This window comes from Xenopus laevis, chromosome 9_10S, assembly GCF_017654675.1.
Source record: "Xenopus laevis strain J_2021 chromosome 9_10S, Xenopus_laevis_v10.1, whole genome shotgun sequence".
NCBI classification, from domain to species: Eukaryota; Metazoa; Chordata; class Amphibia; order Anura; family Pipidae; genus Xenopus; species Xenopus laevis.
Window position 1 is genome coordinate 55036048 of NC_054388.1, and position 24536 is coordinate 55060583.

At 39.9% G+C, this 24536-nt stretch overlaps 1 protein-coding gene across 1 annotated transcript in view; it reads right to left on the bottom strand.

The window, feature by feature from the left end:
• dars1.S (aspartyl-tRNA synthetase 1 S homeolog) overlaps positions 1 to 24536 on the bottom strand; it is a 60924-nt gene that overhangs the window by 15484 nt on the left and 20904 nt on the right. The window contains 4 exon segments of the mRNA NM_001086867.1: positions 2434 to 2493; positions 3807 to 3887; positions 6069 to 6171; positions 22418 to 22520. Coding sequence (NP_001080336.1) covers positions 2434 to 2493; positions 3807 to 3887; positions 6069 to 6171; positions 22418 to 22520 — 347 coding nt within the window.

Here is a 24536-nt window from a genome sequence, read left to right on the forward strand (position 1 = left end):
TGGAAACCTTGGTAGGAAAAAGGTCATTAGGTGAAAGGTATCAAATACACAGAAGAGTAGGACGAGAATTAAATTAGTGGGCTTGCTAATTTTTTTATCGAACCACAACTAAAATAATCCAGCAGCCACCGGTGCTTTTAAGCCATTCCTAAAGCTATGTAGGAAACTGTGATCTAAACAAATATGATGATCATAGTGGCCTCCCCAGCATAGCTCTCCCCTTACTATAGAATCCACAGCTCGGAAGAATAAATCTGTATCAGTAGCTAAAATGATCCAAAATGTCAAAACGATTAACCTCCCTTGCGTTCCAATGGCTCCTAATTCCCTTTATCCTGTGACCTTCTTACCCTTATCCATACACACACACAAGCACACTTAGCAGCTACTCCTTCACCTTTGCTCACAATGAGAGGAAAAGGGACTTCAAGCTAACAGTGGCCACTCGTTTTTTAAAACATGGTCACAGAGGAAGTCACTGAAATAAACTAAATTTTTTGCTACAATACATGAATACATGGCAATAACAACCTCACAGATTTGTGTATTTTGACTTCCTCTGGGCATGCATTGGTGTGGTGGGAGAACAAGGCTCTTGGCAGATGTATGCAACGGAGCATAACAATGATTCAGGAGAAATACACATTTATGGGGCAGCACGTGCACACAACAAGTGGTTTTTATTCCTGTTTACGTAGGTACCCAGCAAAGACAACAACACTCATTCAGATGAGATCTCACGGGTTGGATCAAAGAATTTTCTTTGGCTTAGCAGCTGCAGACACATTATTTGTTACAAAAATTCATTAAACATAAGGAGTTGAAAGAGCTGAAGGGTTTCCTTTGCTTTGCCTTGCACTAGCGACAGACTAGGGAGAGTTCAAAGACAAATTATTATAGCTGGTTTGTAGCTATTGGCATAGAGTAACTCAACCCAAGTTCATGTTCGAAGGCTGAGGGGGCCAAACAATTTCAAGTGACTTGTTTTTACAAGAAAATCTCTCTCTCTCTCTCTGACATGAAATTGTACGGAACATTGGTGGGTGCAGCAATATATAAAAGAAATTTAGATACAGAGGAAATACAAAAGAACTCTGCCTTCAGTACTACTTGCACTGCCATGGAACCATTAGCTAGTAGAGCATTTTCAAATATTAAAGGTGAGATTCTGGAAATATAAAAATAAAATTCTCTACAGAAGGTGCCCTGGTTAACATAATAGATGTAGAGGCTGCTTTAAGGTTGGTGGATAATTTGGAGAAAATACCAGGGTTGCAGATGAAATTATACGGTTAATGTTCAGAATGCACCACTGGTAACAGTTCGCTGTACACAATCCTTCAGCCAGCTCTATATTCATGAACAAATAGAACAACCAAGACTACCTGTTCACAGTTCACTTATACTACATCTACAGCAAATTCCCCACTTACTGCATCATAAACCAGAAATAATCACCTAGTTATAATTAAAGTAAGCTCACCATGCACATGTAGATGTATCCCTTCAGCCCTTGCTTACATTGACTTTGAGTAAATATTTAACTTCCATGTCTTGTGTCTGCCACTGACAATTATTTAGAGCTAAGATTTCTGTATTACTACACTGTAAGTCCTGTAACAGGGGCTCCTCCGTTGTATATACCAAGGAAGATACATCATTAGGTGCATGTGCTTTTTCCAAGTAACCATTATTTTTTAAATCAGCACCCAAAATATGCATTCTGTTTATAAATGTGTGTGGGATTGATCAATGTACAAGTGATGCAATCAATTCCTGCTGTTACACAGAACTTTATAGAGATTGTTTTACATTCGGACCAGGCCCTGAAATTGTTGTAACGCTCCCAAAGTGCATTTCTGAGCATTTACACAAAGAGCAATTTTTATAAGAAGCTAATAAACCGGCTTGTAGGTTGCAGATTTGTGTTAGGTTATGGAAGAAGAAAAAACTCAGCATTGAACAACAGAACATATTTATGTTGCAACTGCATTTGTGATAACAACAGAAAACATTACTTATTGAACGCCGAGAAAATATTGTGAAAGTTCAATTTGGAGGAATGCAGTTATAAGCCTTGTGACCAGGGCACTAAGTCTATGAACTTAGAAATGACTATGCAATTATTTTTTAAAATGTATCAACGAGGCTTACAACACACGTGGTGTTTTCGTAGTCAGGTGGAAACCAACCAGACACTGTTTTAATGTCCATTTCAGTGACAGAGGCATGGCCAGGTTTGGGGTTCTTTTGTTTGCCTCGGGGGGTCCACTTATTTGGCGACTTCTATTGGTTGTTTCTGTGAATGCCAGCATACAATTGCTGAGCTCCTTAGTGTGGTGTTTATGTTGTTTGACACCTGTAGGGATTCCGGTTTGTTAGCAGGCAAATACAAAGAAGAATTTTATTTTTGAGCACAGAAGCAATACTTACTCTTAAATCAATGACTCTATTGTCGAGTCTGGTATCCTGGTTTACAGTCGCTCTTCCTTCCTAAAGAAAAGGAAACAAACAATGAGAATGATGCAGGCATCACATAGAGCCACATAATTTTGCATTCTCTAGGCACTTTGCACTGTCCCGCTGCTCTCCCATATACTGCAAACAGAGGTCTTCCAAACAGTGATTTCTAAGAAAATTACCAAGCTAAAGTTGGCCAGGTTTTGCTAAAGTCCCAGCATTACAAAGGAGCATCTGGCCAGTGGAGAGAAGGGCTGATAATAGGAGCTTTAGTTCTGCAACACAGGTCTACTTCTCCTTTGAGAAAATCATTAGGATTCCCTATAGTAGAAGCCTCCTAATAAAATTTTTAGAGTATTTCTCTGCACTGAACCATTTGGAGCTCAGGGCCGATCCAATGTTATAAATAGACATCAGTTTTATACTCAGGGGTTTCACTTGTGGGACTGAAACCAACAACTGCTACTACAGCTGTGTGCCGATTTGTTTACAATCTGCCATTGCATGTTGGCTTCCATGACCGTAATCAAAGCAATCTCTGCACGGTTATGTAAATAGACACACATGAGTAAAAGTAGTTTTGTTTGCATGGACTGACACAGTGAGAACGGGTGAATTAACAAAACCTCACCAATGTTTCACTGTATGGAGGTCACATTGCTCTTACTCTTCAGCTTTCCTTTTGATGGCGAGAGGCTTCAATAAACCAGCGTGTGCTCCGGCTGAGTATTTTCTGCTCTGCTGACTCGGACGCCTGAAACAATGTAGCAGAAGCCAGCAGTTTAACAAACCTGATTGAGAACTGGCTTGCGCTATACTGTTTCAAGAGTCAGAACCGGAAGATAGATCCAGTTTTCAACAGCAGTTACATTAACAAATAATGCTGGGTTTATGCATATTGGAAAATCACATTGTGCAAAATGCAGCAGTTAGTACTGTTTGTTCCTTCCTTGTTCAACAAACATGTCTGTTTCATTTTACCATGCAGAATCATAAACAATGGAAACTCAAGGTATAAGTGATATTGCTTGGGCCACAGTCTCGAAGGCTGGAATGCCTAGTCATAAATCACTAGAGCTTTGCGCTACTTTTTGACACACAGGATAAAGAAAGCAACAGTTACACGCAAGCCAGGAAATACACCACTGTACAATAAACTGAAACATTAATTCCTTTTTCTGCCCCAAACCACTTTAATCAGAACGAAATATCTTTTTGGTGCCAGGAGACAACGTGCGGCCTTGAGCATATCCTTTTACTGTATATTTTATTGTATAGCTAGTGCAACTAGATTTTTGTACACAGGAGAGTAAAATTCGGGAGCCTGATGTACATAAAATCATCACCTCTTCTCCTTCCGTCTCAGGACGCACAGCATCTTCAAGCTGGAGGGGCAGTCGAGGCTCAGCAGCACTGATGACATAGATCTGTGATGGTACAACAGAAAGAAAATTGTTTGACAATAATCATAACAGAAACCCAGTCAGGAACAACAGAGACTATCTTATATACATTGGAATAGGGTAAACCAAGTGGAATAAGTCAGTGGTATATAAAGGATAAGAAAGTAGCAGTACTGAAGTTTAGTGACATAAGTACAGAACAACACATACTGTGACTGCAGGGGGGGGGAGTAAAGACCCAAGTTCCCACCATCCCTCCTTCCTGTGCCCTGCTGCCCAGTGTATTCATGCATATAGGTTGAAGGATAACATGTAACATGATGTGGGGGGGGTCAGCAAGTCACCTTATTGCCCATTATGATGTGGGGCAGTTTAGTGATTGGGATATTTTAATAGACACAGACAGACAGATCTGAAGTGGTTTCTATCAGCCCAAAACTAATCTATCCATACTCATTCATCTAAGGGAGGGGGTGACATTATCTTTAAAAATGACATTTTACACCTATGTTGTAATTTAGTCTTCTACATTTCCCCTTCCTACCACTAATGCTGTGGCTTGCAAGGGAAGATGGCCACTGTATCACCATGTGCGTCTCAGACGCCCAACCCATGCTCGTGTGTTAGTAGCTAAAGTGGCAAACAATACATGTGTAACAATCGCTGCCAAATAAACATATACTATATGTAGTTTACTGTCTCACTCAAAGGAAACTGATTCTCTTAAATGATCAGTGGAACAGTGGAACAGCAAATGGAGCTGTCCGTCTGTAAACAAAGGAACTTCGAAGCAAAGAGTCTGACTCACTTCCTGCTTTCTTCTTGCCTGTCACGCAACAAACAAATAAAAGACATGTAACAGATTGCCAGTGCCCATAGAGTGCCCAGTCAGTCAAAAGAGGCAAAATCAGCATCCTAAAATCCTATGGACGGCATTGAAACAATCACCATAGCAAGTACCATTTAATCGGGGCTAATACAGATACATGCCAGACCACATGGAAAAATCCCCTTGGCCAAGCACTACATATGGTCATGAAGGTGGCACATGATCATGATGAGGGCCAAATATATAGTAATATATAATATATAGTAATATATAGTAAGACATTAGCATGAAGGCCAAATTATAGTAAATTGTTGGCGCCATAAAAATACAACTATGAAGCTGCCCATGGGCAGACCAAGGGCCATAAAATGTGTTAGAGGCCCCACTGTTTTCAGTTGAGCGTCAAAAACCATAAATACATTGACTGGAGCTGTAAAACGTACACTGTGCACATGCTCAGCATGGTCTGGGCTGCTTAGGGATCATCATAAATTATTAAAACAGCACAAGTCAAATAATATCTGCCAGAAGCCAATACAGCAAGACTGATTAATAATCAGAATATGCAGACTGCACTGGGTCCTGTGTTGTCATGTAATCTAATGTGGATTTTCTAGTTTTTGTATTGTTTAATACTAGGGATGCACCGAATCCCGGATTCGGCCTTTTTCAGAAGGATTCGGCCGAATCCTTCTGCCTGGCCCAACCAAATCCAAATTTGCATATGCAAATTAGGGGTGGGGAGGGAAATTGCGTTGCTTTTTGTCACAAAACAAGGAAGTAAAAAATGTTTTCTCCTTCTTATCCCTAATTTGCATATGCAAATTAGGATTTGGATTCGGTTAGGAATCTTCCGCAAAGGATTCGGGGGTTCGGCCGAATCCAAAATAGTGGATTCGGTGCATCCCTATTTAATACAAACATTCTCCAACTCTGCAGGACCAGTGGCTGTAGCAAAATAATCCTCCAAATAGAATCCCAGTTTATCTGTTTAAATCTATGCTCTTTGTCCCTGCAGCTGGAGTTGGAAACAGTAAAGGGGATGTAAAGGCAAAAATAAAATCCAATAAAAATCTCTAGAGTTGCCGACTGCTCTGCAGGGAAACAAACAAAGCTGCTTGAGTTCTACATGGCTGGGAAGTAAGGCGGGGCTCCCCCTGCTGTCAACAAGTATGATTGTTTTTCTATCCCCAACAGTAAATATAGTGAGAATTCCACTGCATACAGTCAGGTTTCTTATAAAAACGGTACACATTTTTTAATTAAAGTATATTGGAGATATGTTTTTTTTTTTTCTTTAAAGAACAAAAAAAATCAGATTTATTTTTTTTTGCCTTTACATGCCCTTTACATGCTTTTCAGCACAACTCTCTTACTCTCTCAATGTGAAGCTCCACGTCTTGTTGGGTACAGCTCTCGATCTTCTGATCTACCTTGCGCACGACTCCTTCCACGTCAACAATGCTTTCTTTTGTGATGCTGTCAGCAAAAATGCAATCACTTGGTTAATACAATTTTATTTTTGCTCAAGGTAATATAATTGCAAACATTTCTCACTGGTACACAACTATAGTTTTATTGGCTATGTATGGTATATTGTACCTATTTCTATGAAGCTGAACACACACCAATGGCAGAGTCTCATCTCCTCTCTTTAGGAACAAAATATGTAACACTTAGTATTGTTGGTTTCAAAGTGTGTTTTTAATAATTGCTACAAATGTTACATAAAACTACTACTATAATTTGATTTGCACTTTCTCTCCCCTTTGTCCCACATGAGATCCACTCCATTTCTACACAAGTCACTACAAGCCACAAATTGACTGTGCATTTATATGGTCACAGAACCGCTCAGTGACTTCTAATATCCTTATAATTTACAGTGGGAGGCATAATATACCTTATAATACATGAGTGATATTTAGAGTTCCGCTGACCAGAGTTATTTGCCTTCTTTTTCTAACTCTTTCCAGCATTCAAATGGGGGTCACTGACCCCTTCTAAAAACAAATGCTCTGCAAAGCTACAAAAGTATTATTATTGCAACTTTTTATTACTAATCTTTCTATTCAGGGTTTCTCCTAATTATATTCCAGTATTTTATTTGAACTAATGCATGATTGCTAGGATAATTTGGACCCTAGCAACCAGACTGAAAAATAGCAAACTGGAGAGCTGCTGAATAAAAAGCTAAATAACACAAAAACCACAAATAATAATAAAAAATGAAGACCAATAGCAAATTGTCTCAGAATATCACTCTCTACATCATACTAAAAGTTAACTCAAAGGTGAACAATACCTTTAACACAGGATTCTGAATACTATTTATGTAAATATACACAAAATGCACATTCTCTATGAAATCTTTTATAAATATAAACATTCATTCACTGTATTAAGCAAAAGGAAGAGACTGGCTTCAAGGTTACTGAGGTGAGGGACAGTTCCCAGGTTGGTAGTGAGGCGACCAGGCATTTTTACAGTCTGTAAGTGTGCTCACTGTAGAGACTATATTAGCAGATGTGGAACCAGTCTGGAAACTCTTTATCGGCTGAGAATTAAAGGAAGTTAAACATCTTGCTTTAAGAAAAAAACAGAATATATATGCATGGGGTTAGGGGTTTAAAATGTAACTCATGAAAGCAACAATGCCAGGATTAAAAACATCCGGGAAGAGTTTACTTATAGTGTGGGATAAATCAGAAATTGTCCTCACAGAGTAGACACGATGGGGTTACCAAGAGCCCAAACCATCCCTATGGGCTTATTAAGTCTTAGTAGAGCCAAAATAATGTATGGCATGAAACTGGACCTGGATAACTCAATCTAAAACTTATGACAAACAAGTGAGTTTTATGCAAACCTGAAACAAAAAAGAACTGCCTCTGAATTTAATTTAGCAGACATTAATTGAACTCCTGAGATACAGGTCGGAGTTGGCCCGTGTGGCCCCTTCCTACAATGTGTTTTTTTTATGCAGTTAAAAAACAACCCTCTGTTACACCACAGTAAGTTCTCCATGCTCTTATAAACAAGGCAAATAGGGCAATAAAATACAGTAGTACAAATTCACAATAAAACCCGACATGTATTCCACTCAGATCAATCATATTTTCTATTCCCGATCCCAGCTGATTAATGATGGGGCCATACCAGCTCCAGTCGGATCAGTGATAAGCCCATGTTTAATTGCCATAAAGGTTGTCCAGCCTGTACATTCAGTGCCTCTGTTTGAGCAACAAAGCTCTGGATTAAACAAATGCAGGCAAGATGGCACCAGACTGGTACAAACAACAAAACCAAAGATTCAATCTAACTAAACACATAAGGCTGTCTCCTGGCACAGACAGTATAGCTTCTCTGGTCCCAGAGTGGTACACAAAAAAGCAGTATAATATTAGACTTCCAATTACAAGGATAATGTACAATATAAATGTGTGTTTGTGTGAGGATATTAGTCACAGGCTTGTTCTGTGGTCCAATAGTGTGCCAATGCACCTGGTTTGAGTACAGGCAAGGCAATCTGATGATAGTCACTAGAGTTGTCACCTTTTGAAAATGTTCCCACTACGGATAGACAGTGACAAAGGGGGGGGGGGGGTGACTCAAACTTAATATAAGGGGGGGGGGGGGTGTAAATGGATACTGGATAGATCAGGGAAGAGAAAGTGTAAGATTAGGGGGAATCAGAGCTTAAGTATATGGGCAGGTGGTGGAACCAAAGGGTACTAGCATATGCATTATTGTTAAATTTGGAACACAAGTTCTGTCCATGACCATTTGGCAAACCTAATAATGACAGAAGCTAAGGATGATATTCCCGAGTGGTTCCCAACAGGCAGCTTTGCATACAAGTAGTAGTTAGGGCTATTCCACACGGGGAGATAGCGACGCGTTTGCGGTCGCGGCGACAAAGCGCCGCGACAGTCGCCGCGACCGGCGCAGGCGACAGTTTTGTATGGGCGCCTATGTAAAAACGCCTGTGCTAACCACACGAGGCGATGCGCTTTTCAACAGTCGCCTGAAAATGCCTCGCCAGGCTTTTTCAGGCGACTGTTGAAAAGCGCATCGCCTCGTGTGGTTAGCACAGGCGTTTTTACATAGGCGCCCATACAAAACTGTCGCCTGCGCCGGTCGCGGCGACTGTCGCGGCGCTTTGTCGCCGCGACCGCAAACGCGTCGCTATCTCCCCGTGTGGACTAGCCCTTAAGGTTTCCACTAGGAACAGTTTCTTTTTTCTACACTGGCCAGTTTGTGGGTTGTTCTGTGAGTGCCTATCCATTCTCATCCATCTTATGCCTGTAGCTAAAGGTTCAGAACTTGGAAATTTGGCCCCTACAGGATTACTGGTGAGAATCTTAATTCCTAAATCTTAGTCCCAATTATATCTGCAAGGAACTGATCTAACAGTCCCCAAGAATCTGTTTCAGGAACCCTAGGCTGTCCCGTCCGCTGTTAGCAAGTGAGAAGGTTTCATAGTGGATCAACACTTAGTTGGGTCCATAAATTGGCACAGGTGGGGGCACAGAGTTCACAGAGACACAGAAGTGTGACGAGTAACTAATTCTTTAAATGTCGGTGAACTTGTGGCCGTAATAACCACACGTTTCCTCTGACAATGCTTGTTGTAGGAGTGTGTGAGCATAATTAAAAGTGAAATCTGTCTGATGCTGGGAAACAGATGCCAGCACAATAAATAGATCTGACGTATGAAGCTAAATCAAGATGACTTGCTGCAGGTCTTCCCATAGCCAGAAATGTTATAATAAAGCGTAACAAGGCAGGGAACAAAGTGGCCCAACTGATGGCAGTATATTGGACATGGTTAGAAGGCAAATATCCAGTGTGTGAGTTATAGCTCAATAATATCTGCATATGTTCTAATCATTGGAATAGGATTTAAAAAAAAAACTAATGTTAAGCAAAGTTCATGAAGAACCTATCTGTTACTATTGCTCATTTATACAGTCAATCAGGTATTTGGGGAAGACGGCAAATGATTTACTTAAAGTCTGTAAATATTATAATCAGCTTTGTACTTGAATAAGAAAATAGGAAAAGTAATTAAATGGTAATATTAAGTTTCTTTCTCTTACAAAGCAGCAGTCCTGTCCTGCTTTATGGTTGACATTCTAGCTTTCATTATAACAGAGCATTCTGTCACAGTGGCACAGATCCTATCTTAAACCCATTGTAAACTGCAGTCCTGCCCTGCTTTATGGATGAGATTTAAACTATAAAAACAAATGAGCAGTCATAGGCAGAACAATTGCCACTATAGAGAATGGAAAGTGGCAGAAGAAGGGTTTCCTGACTGCTGTGATTCTACCCAAAAAGCACGGATGTCAAATATCCCAAAAATGTTTTCCCAGCGGCAATAATGTATATCACTGGTGGGAAAACATAAGCAACTTGTATGTTTACCCTTCACCAATTTATATTTTGCTGCTGAGAAAGCATTTTCAGGAGATTTGGTGTCAACTCTATGCATGTGATTCTTTCCAGGAAAGATCGTAATTGTTACATCTATGGCTATCTTTACCAAAGAATAGGACAAACAAATTATATCTGACAAATTTCCCCCCAAAAAAACTAGTTTAGATAGTATCACACAGAGATTTTAGGTGCAATTATCCCTTTATGAATATTACACAAATGTCCATTAAAAGGGGCAAACCTCATGAAGTTAGTGATGCTACAAAGCACTGGCCTAAAGCCAGGGGACAGCATGGTCATTTCAAATATAAAAAGTGGAACAGAGGCATAAGATTGCAGGAAATGATGAAGTCAATTAGCTTGATTGAAGAAACAGCAATCTGTCAGTGATCAAAGCAAGAGCTGTCACCTCCTCCAATCAATAGATCCAGTCTAATAAGCTCCACACCATTGTGCTCCACTCACACAACAAAAGGTACAAGCTGGGCAGGATGAATGGCTCCGAGGGCATACAGAGCTGACTTCAACAAAGATTCGTTTTCTGCATGTTCATTTCCTCAGGCTTCAGGTAGCCCTGTACATTAATTAGCTCTTTGTTGCTTCAGGTAGCCCTGTACATTAATTAGCTCTTTGTTAAGTACAGTATTGAAAACAAAGGCAAATTATCTGAATAAAAAGGCCTAAGCAAGAGAGAAAGTAAGTAAATTAACTGACTGCACAACAGTACATTATGTCATTAGCGGTTCACTCAGGGGGAATGGAGTTCACACTTCTAGTAACTAAGATATAATTAATCCTTATTGGAGACAAAACCAGCCTATTGGGTTCATCTAATGTTTAAATGAATTTCTAGTAGACTTAAGGCATGAAGACCCAAATTACAGAAAGATCCGTTATCCAGAAAACCCCAGGTCCCAAGCATTCTGGATAACAGGTCCCATACCTGTATAAGGATATTACAAGTCACTGGGGGGTTCTGTGACCATATAAAAGCACAAGGCTGCAGGCTGAGTTATACAGGGAACTCTGAGTATCACTCGTGTATTATAATGGATGATGTACCCCTACTGTAAATTAAAAAGATATTAGAAGTTATGGAGGGGTTTTGTAATCGTATAATGTTAGAAGGCTGCAGGCTGAGTTACACAGGGAATTACTCGCTTTTCTTTTTATAAGGGATAATGTACCCCTTACTGTAAATTATAAAGATATTATAAGTCATTGAAGGGTTCTGTGATCGTATAATGTCACAAGGCTGTAGGCTGAGTTACACAGGAAACTCTGAGAATCACTCATGTATTATAATGGATAATGTACCTCCTACCATAAATTAAAAGTATATTACAAATCATTGAGGAGTTCTGTGATTGTATAAAGCCACAAGGCTGTAGGCTGAGTTACATGAGAATCACTCATGTATTATAAGGGATAAGGCCCGTGCAAGACTTAACACTGAAATGTAATGTAACACTCAAATTTCATGCCGTAACTCCTAATATAATTTTTCAACAGTTATTAAACTCAAGTTTAATGTGAAATAGAATCACAATATAAACCTTTCGGGAAATCACTACCAGGCCCAGACTGGCCATGGGGCAGTTCAGGCAAATGCCCGGTTGGCTGCTCCATTTATGGGCCGGGGAAGTGGAGCCAAATTAGACCTGAAGATGAAGTTGCTGTCACCTAGGAAAAAAAAGATTGCCTGCCTAATTTTAAAGGTAAGGTTTCCACTGAACACCAACAATCTTTTTTACTGTAATGGGCCACCCATGTTTTTTTCCGTTTTGTTGAACATGTTTAGATAGGGGCTGGAAAAGATGACTGCTTTGTTTCCATACATGGACCAATCGATAATCAAGTCAGTCAAGAAAGACCAAATGAAAGTTGAGATGTGCCCATATACAGACATATGCTGTTATGTGTAACAGCACTGATATAATTTGGCACACCTGATGGTAAATGAGCCCTATGGAACATAGATTGATTTTACAATGACACACTACCAATATGCTCTTGGATTCAATAATTACAATATAATAATTGGGGGATACTGAATATTTAATTTCGCCTTTGGATTTAACTTTATCCGGTGGAGTCCGCGACCATCATTTTGGACTAGGTTCAAATGGTGCCCCACTAGTGCCAAGTCTGACCAACTTGTATGTGAACTGAACCTGCACCATCATATGCAGCTGTACAGATTCAAACTACCAGCCAGATACAACATCACCAGCAAAATGGTTGGGTTGTTTTAGGAATGCTGTAGCAACTCTATGCACTGAGATACAAAATGGTCAAGAAAGCAGTGTGGCTTTATTTCCAATCTCAATAAAAGAATGCAGTTTTCCTAATAAAATGTGTATGTAGTAGCTCTGCTAGTTTTACTACTCTAGCCAATAGTATTTTTAGTTGCTGAATTCCTAATCCAGTGATCCCCAACCAGTAGTTCATGAGCAACATGTTGCTCTCCAGCCCCTTGGATGTTGCTCCTAGTGGCCTCAAAGCAGGTGCTTATTTTTGAATTCCTGGCTTGGAGGCAAGTTTTAAATACATAAAAACCAATTGTACTGCCAAACAGAGCCTCAATGTAGGTTGACAATCCAAATAGGGGCTACCAAATGGCCAATCACAGCCCTTATTTGGCACCCCAAGAACATTTTACATGCTAGTGTTGCTCCACAACTCATTTTAATTCTGAATGTTGCTCACGGGTTCAAAAAGTTGGGGATCCCTGTCCTAATCTAAAATCTCTGCTGTTTGATACTAGGGAGCTCATGAGTAAGAGTAGTATAATAGTATTAACATGTTCAATTCTAGGTGGGAGGCAGATTCTTTTCTCGGTTCCATTTTGAGTCATCAAGAAGTACAAAAATACAACTCTAGTTTTGTTTTTAGGAAGAGTTTCATTTTCCTTGCAGAAGAGAAATCACATCAGAAGTTGAAAGGAACTGTCATCCTCACCTTTAAACTTCACTTCATGTGAATTTGCACATTCCATGAAACGGTAACTTTAACCGAAACCCACTTGCCTGTCCCTTATATGTTCTTCCCCTCTGGCAATTCTGTAGCTTGGCAGCACCAGCCAGACTATAGAATCAATATACATGTGCCTTCACCAGTAAGTTAGTGGTAAGGAGAGATGGAGACACAGGAGGAACCACTATATTGAATACACAGCAGCCTGTTCATCTTCATTCCTAGTATATAAAGTGTTTAAGCATTTATACCCAGCTGGCATGCTCCTCCAGGTCACGTATTCACTACAATCTAGTCACTGGATGTTAAAAGAGAACTAGAGCTCAACAATGAATTGTGCTACTATATATGTGCATATTATGCTTTGGGCTTCTGTACCGGTTCCAGACCAGTGTAACCTTAAAGGAAAACTATACCCCCTGAACAATGTAGGTCAATAAAAAGATATTGCATAAAACATCTCATATATACAACCCTGCTTCATTTAAATAAACCATTTTCATAATAATATACTTTTTTAGTTGTTTGTGCCATTGGGTAATCATAAAAATAAAATTGCCATTTTAAAATATAAGGACCACCCCCCTGGGATCATAGGATTCATGGTGCACACAAACAATTCAAACAAACCATACATGTTAGGTCACATAAGCCAATTAACAAACAGAGTTCTGTCTTTTGCCTCCACACTTCTTCCTGTTACAGTTCGAGCTGCAGTATTTCTGGTCAGGTGATCTCTAAGGCAGCACACAGACCATCATGAAATGGTGGTTCAAGGCTAGAGATGTAAAAGGGCAATATTTACATCAATATATATACGATTCTTTAATATGCCACTTAATTTGATATAAACTGTTGTTTAAATATTCATTTTGGGGGTATAGTTTTCCTTTAAGCACTGAAGATCTGTGCCTCTGAACATGGCCACAATAGCTCCTTATCTACTCATTCATTCACTGCACATGCTCAGGGCTGCTGCCACTTACCTGAGATTGGGGACCAACTCATAATTTACTGTATATACAATGTTTTATAACCCTCCCTCTACAGGTGTGACTAAAAAGGATGTAGGTTATACTTTAGGGGTTGGTACAGGAAGCATTTCTATCACAGCTACTTGCAGCAGCAACAAAAATTACTGAGTATGTGGCTACCTTTGCCTGGTTGCTTCTCATTCTTGTGCCCAGCAGAAAGCCATGGCTTGGCTGGCATGTGATGGTTTGCCAAAAGCCTTGAGCAAATCTGATGAGAGCGATATGATGTAAATATATTAAACAGGTGCAGACTATTCCTAGCATAGACTAATATCAGCAAGCAGACTCTATGGGGATTCCTCTAGGGATTCCAGGCTTAATGACTGGCACACTAATTATATATGCTATCTTTATACAGACACACTAAATATTGCACATCCAGCAAGTTACTGACCTGATGAGAGCAGTCTGGGGGAGATATTTCCCTATATAAGCAGCTGCTGAGACTGCTCAGTCTGGACATGCCCATATAATTAGATACATTCATTTATAGTGTGTGTGTTTGTGTATATTTGTGTTCAGAATAATAGCAGTCTGACATCACTAACCTGATCATTGTTTTTTGTCAAAATTATTTTACTACATGGCAAATAATTTACTAGTAGGTGTAGAAAATCGACAGACCCAACAGTCATAACATGTATGCTGCCAATTTTGTGTAATTGAACTATTAAGCGAGGCTTGTTCAAAATAATAGCAGTGCTTGAAATAATAATAGCTTGTCCCAAATAATAGCAGTGTGGAGTTCAATTAGTGAGGTAATTAATTCTGTTAAAAACAGGTATCAATTGCGACCCTTATTTATGGAAGGAAGGCAGCAAATGCTAGTTATAATAGTTTTCTCTCTGAAAAAAACGGGTAGTTCCAGACATTGCGCAGAAGAACAGCCTACTTTGATTAAAAAGTTGATTGGAGGGGGGGGGAAACATATACAGAAGTGCAGAAAATCATAGGCTACTCAGCTAAAATGATCTCAAATGAATAGCCAAAATGACAAAGACTCAGCCAATGATCAGCTCCAGGAAGATCAAAGAAGGTCTAACGTTACCTGTGATACTGTTACAATTAGATGGCGCCAATGTGAGGTCAAGCAATCAGCAAGAAGCCCCACAAAGTCCCACTGTTGAAAGAGGTTACAACTTACCAAAGAACAGTGACTGGCCAAAAAGAAAAATGGTGCAACATTTTGTGGACTGATGAAAGCAAGATTGTTCTTTTTGGGTCTAGGGGGCCGCAAACAGTTTGTCAGACGACCCCCAAGCACTGAATTCAAGCCACAGTACACTGTTTCTGAGACAAAACCAAGAAATGCAGAAGAATTGTGAAATGTAACCAGAAGTTGACTCCATGCAACACAGATGTGCAGCAGAAACACTGCTTATACAACTAAATATTATTTCAGTGATTCAAAGGAAAACAAAATCTTAAACATTTTTCAGTCTATACAGTGAATGTTAGAATTTGTAAAGAAGAATGCAGTCACTGCTGCTAGACACAGCCTAATATTCCCTTTTCTTCACTTCCTGTAAAAGTACAACACAGATTTGCTATATATATATATATATATATATATATATATATATATATATATATATATATATATATATATATATATAGATATATATATATATATAGATATAGATATAGATATATATATAATAATTTCTTGGAGTGCCCGCACCTCTGACAGTAGTTGATTGGAGGTGCTTGATCAATATTTGTGATATAAGTGATGAAGGATCCGCACTCTCATTTTCAAAGTATAAAAACTTTTATTTATCGCATTAATATCGAAACGTCGGATTGTAATGCGATGAATAAAAGTTGTTATACTTTGAAAATGAGAGTGCGGATCCTTCATCACTATATATATATATATATAGTAAAATAATTTGCAATTCTTAAACTGGAATGTAAAAGGGCTTGGATTTTTGTGCACACAGCTGGGAGCTGGGATCAAGAGTATAGAAGGGATGTATAGATTATTTCATGCATAGCAAATTCCTTTTGTAGATAATTTTATTTATAGATACAGAATCTTAGAGTCTGTAAGAAACATTATTGTGTCACCAATGTAAAAATGCAAATATACAAGAAAGGGATGTTCTTGGCACACAATAAGTTATACCCACATACGGGGGGGGGGGGCAATATGTCAGCACCTACCATATGTAAACATACAAATACACAGAGAATGAATGTTCTGGGCCCACAATAAGCTCTATCCTAATACTGTACTGTTTACAAGTATGTGTACAAAGAAGGACTGTTCTGGGTACACAATAAGCTATGTCATCATATTGTAATATCTAAGGAAAACAATATGGCCTCCCATCCATATGTGCAAACAAGGCCGCCATCAAGGGTGGAGGGGGGTATGCCAGGAGTTGGTGTCAGAGGGGGCCCAAGAGATTAGCGGATCACAATAAGGCGGGGCTTGCTAGGGAGTAGGCAGGGTTTGGGGATATATGTGGCAGAGTTTTGGCATAATAGGGCAAGGCTATGGCAGATTATAAGCAATATGTCCCCATGCTACTTGTTGGCAGGGCCCTAGAGGGCTAATAGGTTCCCTTGGGGCGATGGGCCCTTCTAACCAAGTACTATGGGGGCCTTAAGATTAGTGATAGCAGCACTGTGTGCAAATGCAAAAATACAGACAGGGGGAATGTACTGTACATACAGTGAACTATAACCTCATACTATACTGGCCAGACAGATGTAACTGCCATGTTGCAAGGTACTCTTGAGGTATTCTCCACAGAGAGATAACTGCTATAACTAGACCAGGGGTGTCCAAATTTTTGGCTCGCCGGGCCACATTGGAAAAAGAAAAATTGTCTGGGGCCACACATGAAATACAAAAACACGTTTGATTTGTAAAAGTAAAGGAAATACACAGAAAAGAACTACAATACCAGTTGGATAACCAGGTGGAACTATACACTGGAATATGGGACACCTGGATATTATATAGACATATTATTATATTATTATTACTAACTGGGCAATGGGCAGAGTCCCCCTCCTCCTATTTCCTTGGAAACCAAGCGTTTCAAGCTGGGCCGCATTCATATGCATCCTGGGCCGAATGTGGCCCTCGGGCCGCAGTTTGGACACCCCTGAACTAGACGGTGCTGTTCCAAAATGACAAAGAACATCTTTACTGATGTTACAATGTGGCAATTCCCAACCATAAGTAAAAAGTAGCTATCCAGTCCTGTGCATAGTATCAAGCTAATCTCTTCTTTATTTACAGACTCAGTCTGACCACACAGGTGCTTCCCCTAACAGCTGAACATGACTACTGATATGGAGGAAAGCACCACTGACGACAGGTTTTTCCAATAAAACCCCAAAGATTTTTAAAACTGCTGTGGGCAAATAAATCTGTTCCCTGAATGAGGGATAGAAACACGCATAACAAGAGCTATTCAGTCCCTAAACAGACATTGGCGTACTCCCACGTGATATCACTCACTTCCTGAAGAGAAAGTACATAAAGGGTTAATTAACATATATATATATATATTTGAATCTGTATGTTTTAAAGGAAATTTACCATTTTATAATGCATATCCATTTTATAGGGGAATGCCATCCAAAAACTGTTTCTACTTAATGACAGAAATGTTATTCTAAGCAACCTACCACTTTGCATTCATTTCACATACCTACTGGTTTTAAAGTTATACGTAAATGTAATTGCAACTGAAAGCAGTATCAGTCTTTTATGGTTATGATTCTTTAAAGGGGCAGTTCACCTTTAAATTAACTTTTCGAATGATGTAGAAAGTAATATTCCTGAGAATTTGCAATTGTTTTTCATTTTCTATTATTTGTGTATTTTGTAGCTTTTTACACAGCAGCTCTCCAGTTTTTAATTTCATCTGGTTGCTACGGTCCAAATTACCCTTAGAACCATGCATTGATTTAAATAAGAGACTGAAATATGAATAGAAGAGACCTGCATAGAAAGAGGAGTAATAAATATAGCAATAACCAGGTCCAGACTGAGAATTAAAATAGGCCCTGGCATTTCAGGTATACAGAGGCCCAATCAGCCCCCACCAGCCGACTAAACACTGACTTTCTATGGCACCTTATAGCAGCCCCTTATAGGCCTGGCAATAAAAATAATTTTGAAGCCTAAAAGAGCATTTGTCTTTTTGATGGGGTCAGTGACCCCTATTTTAAAGCTGGAAAGAGTCAGAAGAAGGAAGAAAATAAATCTATAAAAAAGAAAAAAAAATTGAAAAGCTACTTAGAATTAACCATTCTATAATATACTAAAAGGTAAATTTCAAGGTGAAACACCTTGAAACCCTTAAAACAACGCAACAGAAGACAGATCTCCTCCAGGCCAGGTATCACTTGGCTTCTGCTACATTATTTCAGGAGTCTGAGCCAGTAGTGCAGAGAATATAAACAATCACATATTTTAGCAACTAGGGGCAAACAAAAGTTCCCTACCTGCATTGTCCTGGTGATACCCTGCACCTTGATATCTAGTTATTCTGGGTGTATATCTAAGGGAGGAAAAAAACAGCAGGCCCTGGTGCAAAATATTCTTGAAGGGCCTCTTAATGCACCCTGCCGGAATAACCTCCAACATTAAATTCCGAGATGGGTGGGCCAGGGGCATTTGGTTAGAAAGGGGCATTGCCTGGTCAAATTCGGGATTTGGTTTATCCAATTTTTTCCCCTCATACTCAGCACTGCCATGAAGAGGGTACTTTAGTCAGGGCCCCAAAAAATGCAAAAGTGTGATTTGTAGCAGGTTGTTAAGGTGGTGGCACTAGCATTGGAAATAAGTGGGGTTTGAGCAGATTATGGGTTCGGAGCATTACCAAGTTAACAGAATGACCGTGCATGAATAATCATTGGGGCCCAATTCTACTTGTTGCCAGGGCCCTCAGCTAGGGGGCCCAGGTGACCAATGGACTTATAATTGGAACCCCGCTACCATGATAGTATGGGACGCAATGATCGCTGGCGGTGGCCTTGCTCAAAATTCATAGCACATTACAGAGTTTATAGATTATTCCCACCAGCCCCTGTATACACAAATTTTAAAATCAATATGCACAAGTGTAACCAATGCAACATTGCATTAAAGGAGAAGGAAAGGTTAAAACTAAGTAAGCTTTATCAGACAGGTCTATATAAATACACTAATAAACCCTCAAGGTAATGCTGCTCTGAGTCCTCTGTCAAAAGTAACTCCAAATTTCTTTCCTTCTATTGTATGCACATGGGCTTCTGTATCAGACTTCCTTTTTCAGTTTAAACCTCCAGGGCATGGCATGAGCATGCTCAGTTTGCTCCCCTCTCCCTATTGCCCTCCCTGCTGTAATCTGAGTTCAGAGCTATGAGTGAGCAGAGACACAAGCAGGAAGTGATGTCACACCAAAATATGGCAGCTGCTATCCCAAACAACCAGGTAGAGCTTCTAGAGCGTTTACTCTGGTATGGTAAAGCATTCTACAGAATAAATACAGCATTCTAGTTTGCACTATTGCGGCTAATCTATTGCCAATAATCTACCTTGGTAGCTTTCCTTCTTCTTTAAGCAGTCTTGTTTGCTTTGCAGCCATGAAGTTGGTACAGAGGAAATGAATGAAGGAATAATAAAGATACAGGGGCATCAGATATGGAAACATGGGCTGCCTCTGCCCCTTCCCAATTAATATACATCGAAGTCGAAGGATTTAACGCAATTGGTTTGATCGAACGAAAAATCGATCGAACGATTAAATCCTTCGAATAGAACAATTCCCCATAGGCTAACATTGCACCTCGGTAAGTTTTACTTGACGAAGTAGGTGGTCGAAGTTTTTTTTTTTTTTGAAGAGACAGTACTTTGACTATTGAATGGTCGAATAGTCGAACGATTTTTAAAGTCATAGTCGAAGGTCAAAGTAGCCAATTCGATGGTCGAAGTAGCCAAAAAAAATCATTCGAAATTCAAAGTTTTTTTTATTCTATTCCTTCACTCGAACTAAGTAAATGTGCCCCCTAATCTGCATTGACAGATTATGAGACCAACAGGGAACAAACCAGATATCAAACATACCATCAAGCCAATGAGCACAAAGCTTGCAGCCCACAATTCTGGAATGTTAATTTGTACAATAATCATAATTGGAAGGATAGAATAAAATGTATATTAACCACTAAACGCAGTGTAGGAATGAAAACAAACCTTGTCTTTTAGATTGCAAGCTCTAGAGAATGGTCCTGTTTACCCTGTTACTGTACAGTGCTGTGTAGTAGGGTGGCATTTTATATGTTATCAATAGTCAGAGCTAAATAAACAGGGCAGCAAGAGAGAGATGCATAGAATATGACTATTAGTGCACAACATACATAAATCTGGGCATTGATGGACACACACAGAGATATACTATATAGCCAGTTTCTGAACTGCAACTCCCATAAATACTCCATTAAGTCAGATAGAGAGGAAACATAATAAATAAAAGGTATTGCTTGTGCTCACTAGGAATAAACTGCCATATCTGTATTCCCATGGGGCTGCAGTAGAAACAGCACTGAATATAAAGTGTGTCTCCTTCAGCGCAATGATATCAGCAGTTTTCATACAATGAGCGGCCCATGGTTACAGGTTGATTGGAATCTCTGTGGCGACTGCTTCCAGAGCTGTGGGTGCAGGGTCTTGTTTAAAGATCAGGCTCTGCCTTATGGGTAAGAAGATGGGCACTGGCCAATAGGGTTTGGTGGTTATGCTGCCCTTCAGCATCGGCCATATCTCCTGCAGGCAAACGTCCTTGTAAGCATGAAAAAGGGCTCGTTCTCATCACATGATAGATGGCGAGCAAATTAACCCCATTGTACAAGGCAGGGAATTTAGCATATCCTTAGCGACTCCTGGCTGCTAACTCATCCCTTTGTCTCCCACCAGAATTACTTTATAGGCATCACTTAATGTGTTTAACTGGTTTCTACCTAAATACATATTCTTTTCTGTTAGGGTGTTGGCTGAAATGGAAAAGAGACAAGGAATGGATTCATTCTGAGTGTGTATGGGCACCTTTAGGGAACTGGCACATGGGAAGATTTAGTTGCTGCAATACATTATCACCAGTGGGAAAGCATTTGGAGGAGATTAACTGTTAGCAGAAGAGGAGATATGTCATAGTTAACAAATCTACTCATGTGCAATGCCATTACCAAAACTTTCCTCCAAGACAGGAATACAAACAACATCCAAGGGGTTGGTGAGCAACAGGTTGGGGATCACTGGTGTATGCAAAGCAAACTCTGAAGGCAACAGGAACCACAGCATATAGATGCTGTACTGATGGATATAGATCTGCTGGCATAGTGTTAAAGGAACAGTAACATCAAAAAAAAATGTAAAAAAAATTCGTTAGTATACATCAAAAAATAAACAATGAGCACAAAGAACACGGGCCAGCGCTTAGATCCTTCAGCTGCCCCGTGTCTTCCAGTGGGATTATAGCCCAGACAGTAGCAGCAGCCCGGTGCCCTTTTCCCCTGCTGAGAGCAGGGGTGATGTGCACACTATAGCGTTCCCTGATGCAGCAGCCACTTCACATGCTGTCAGTACAACAGGAGAAATAGCCAGGGAGGAGAAATCCAGCGCCGCACAATGGATGGTCGCCCTGTCGCCTTTTCTGAACAGGAACGGAAGTGGAGTTTTGGTAAGTTATTTCTTAATAAAGACTTTGCAATTTAAAGTTATATTTGTCTTGGTGTTTATTTTTTGATGTATACTAACGAATTTTTTTAAAAAATTTTTTGATGTTGCTGTTCCTTGAACAGACAATTTCCAACCTAATCCTCCTGCATTGCTGCAAACAATATCCCCCACCCCCCTCATATAAATAACTATACAAAGGGCGTTGTCGGGAGGGAAGGGGGGAGTAGAAAGTAACTTGACAGCTTATGCAGGTCTATGGCTTATTAATAGGATAAGTTTCACTTTAAGAAATCACTCCTTCTTAATTCTCTAGCATCCCTGCTTTAGCCAAGGGCTTTTGTAGTGGCCAATGAGTGGATTGGCTCTTGCTCCAGCAGGTCCCAAAGCATTTAGCCCATTAAGCTCAATTGAGAAAGAGAGGAATGCATTCAGGGCAGCAGCAAAGTGACAATTTTTTAAACAACTTCTACTTTTCCCTTCCTCTGAACAAATGGAGCTTTCAGGGGGAATGTGTGAAACTGGTCCCAGACCAACACTCCAGTTCTCACCATTGTGTGCGCTGGACAACAGGATATAATTGCTTACTTACTTGGCAGCAAACTTCACCATCTGCTTGCTTGCGCGCTCTCCTACCGCCACCAGAGCTTGCACATTAAACTGCTGCTGACGAAGAACCAAGAAGCACTGCTTTCCTGCACGGAGAGAACACAGGTGTATCATGCATTTATGTAAGATTGGTGCTAAAGTCTACAGCATCCCTAATAACTCTATTTCTTGCAATCATGTAAGCAATGCGAGCTGTGTATCCATTTACTCCATATGCTCACAGCATTCCTTCTCTATAAAATGGTTGTTGGGGTCACTGACCCTTGCAAACAAAATTAAAATCGCCTGAGAAGGCCCTGTTTTATTGCTGTTACTATTTTTAATTGCTTCAGTCTTTTTCAGACCTTTTTCATTCTGATGGCTGCTTAGTTGCAAGGATAGTAATATACTAGTAACCAGGTTGCAAGTGCAATTCCAAGCCTGAGAATGACATTGAAACAAAGAGAAGGTTTGAGATGGGAAGCTGCATGTATATTCCCCTGCTAGCTCATGTTCCCTGGTTTGTCACTGGTTAATTGCATTTCTATAACCCCAGCATACAATACATCCAAAAGGCACAATAAAAAAAACCTAATCTTTAAATGTACATTATGTATTTCAGAGAGATTCTAACTTCATATGGGGTTTATTAATCATAGAAAAGAAAGATTTGAATTGAAAAATAACAATTCTCCATAAAGGATTTACAGGCACTGCAGTCTGTCCATGGCCAGACAATGGCTGCTAACAAACCCTCTTTTCAAAGGCAACTGTTCCCTGGGGTTGGACAATATGCAATATTTATTCTGACAGACTAAGGGAAAAAGCATGGAGTACACAGTGATGTAGGGTTTATGCAAGGTAGCATAATGCAGCCAGAAACAACTGTATAGGCAGCTGTTGCAACTTGACGCATACCTCTGTAATTGGCTGTAATTTAAAGCAAAAAACTAAATCCAGGTTCCTTAATAGTTTCTGGACATGAACATCCCTTTTACAACATAGATCCAATATAAATGGTCTATCCATCCCCAGAAAAAAACTGTCTGCTCATGTATGATAATATGTGGATATTCAGCTCTTTCAGGCTTTAGTTGCCCTTTAAGTGGTCTTGTGTCAGATCTAGCTTTGTTCCCAGGTGGTCCACTCCTCAGGGCATTAGACTTTTCTCTGTAGGTTCTGCTGAGTAGTAGGTTGTCAGTAATGCAATCAGCTCCCAACAATCAAACTAATGTCTTCATGTGACAATGGGACAATGTAACCCCTGAGCAGCCAGAGTGGCAGATACCACATTATATTTTTAAAGAGGCACAAAGGTTTCTTGTGTGTAGCCCTTGATAGGGCATTGATACATCACCATGTTGTCTCCTACCAAATGTTTCATTTCAACATAAAAATAGCATAGGAATTTAAGGTGGATTGTTAGATGTAACAATTATGGTCTGATCGCTGGAAATATCATTAGTTTTCAGCACAAACGTGCTAGAGCTGAATCATCAGATATACAGGTAGAAACTACAGAATTCTACCTGTATCTGACAATTCAGCACTAACAGTGGCAGATTTTCTTGTACCTTTAAAATCGACCAATCAATTTTCCGGCCAGCCCAATCAACGAGCCGACTGATATCTAAGTCTATTGATCGGCTCGTCTCATCTAACAATATCGTACAAAACTTTGTACCACTTTTACACAGCAAAGAACACATTTTAAAAGTTAAATGCCTCGATCTTGTGTCTTAAAGGTGGCCATACACAGATGAAAGGGCAGATGAAAGCTGCCAATATCGGTCCTTTAGACCGATTCAGCAGCTTATCTGCCCTTGTGTGGGTGCTGCCGACAGATCTCCCAGTTCAATATCTGGCCAAATATCGGCCTGACATAGATTGGGCAGGTTTGATTGTTCCTGTGATCGAGGGCCGCATAACGGTCCTACGATTTATCTGTGCCATACTCTTCGTTGTAATCCGATTGTTCGGCCCTAGGGCCATGCCCTGGCATTAGGGTTGCCACCTGGCCGGTATGCTATTAATTAGGAAAAAGAGACATATAGGAAAGCCAGTATTTTTTTCCAGAAAAGGTGGCAACCCTACCTGCCATGGGTGGGCACATCGGGGAAAGA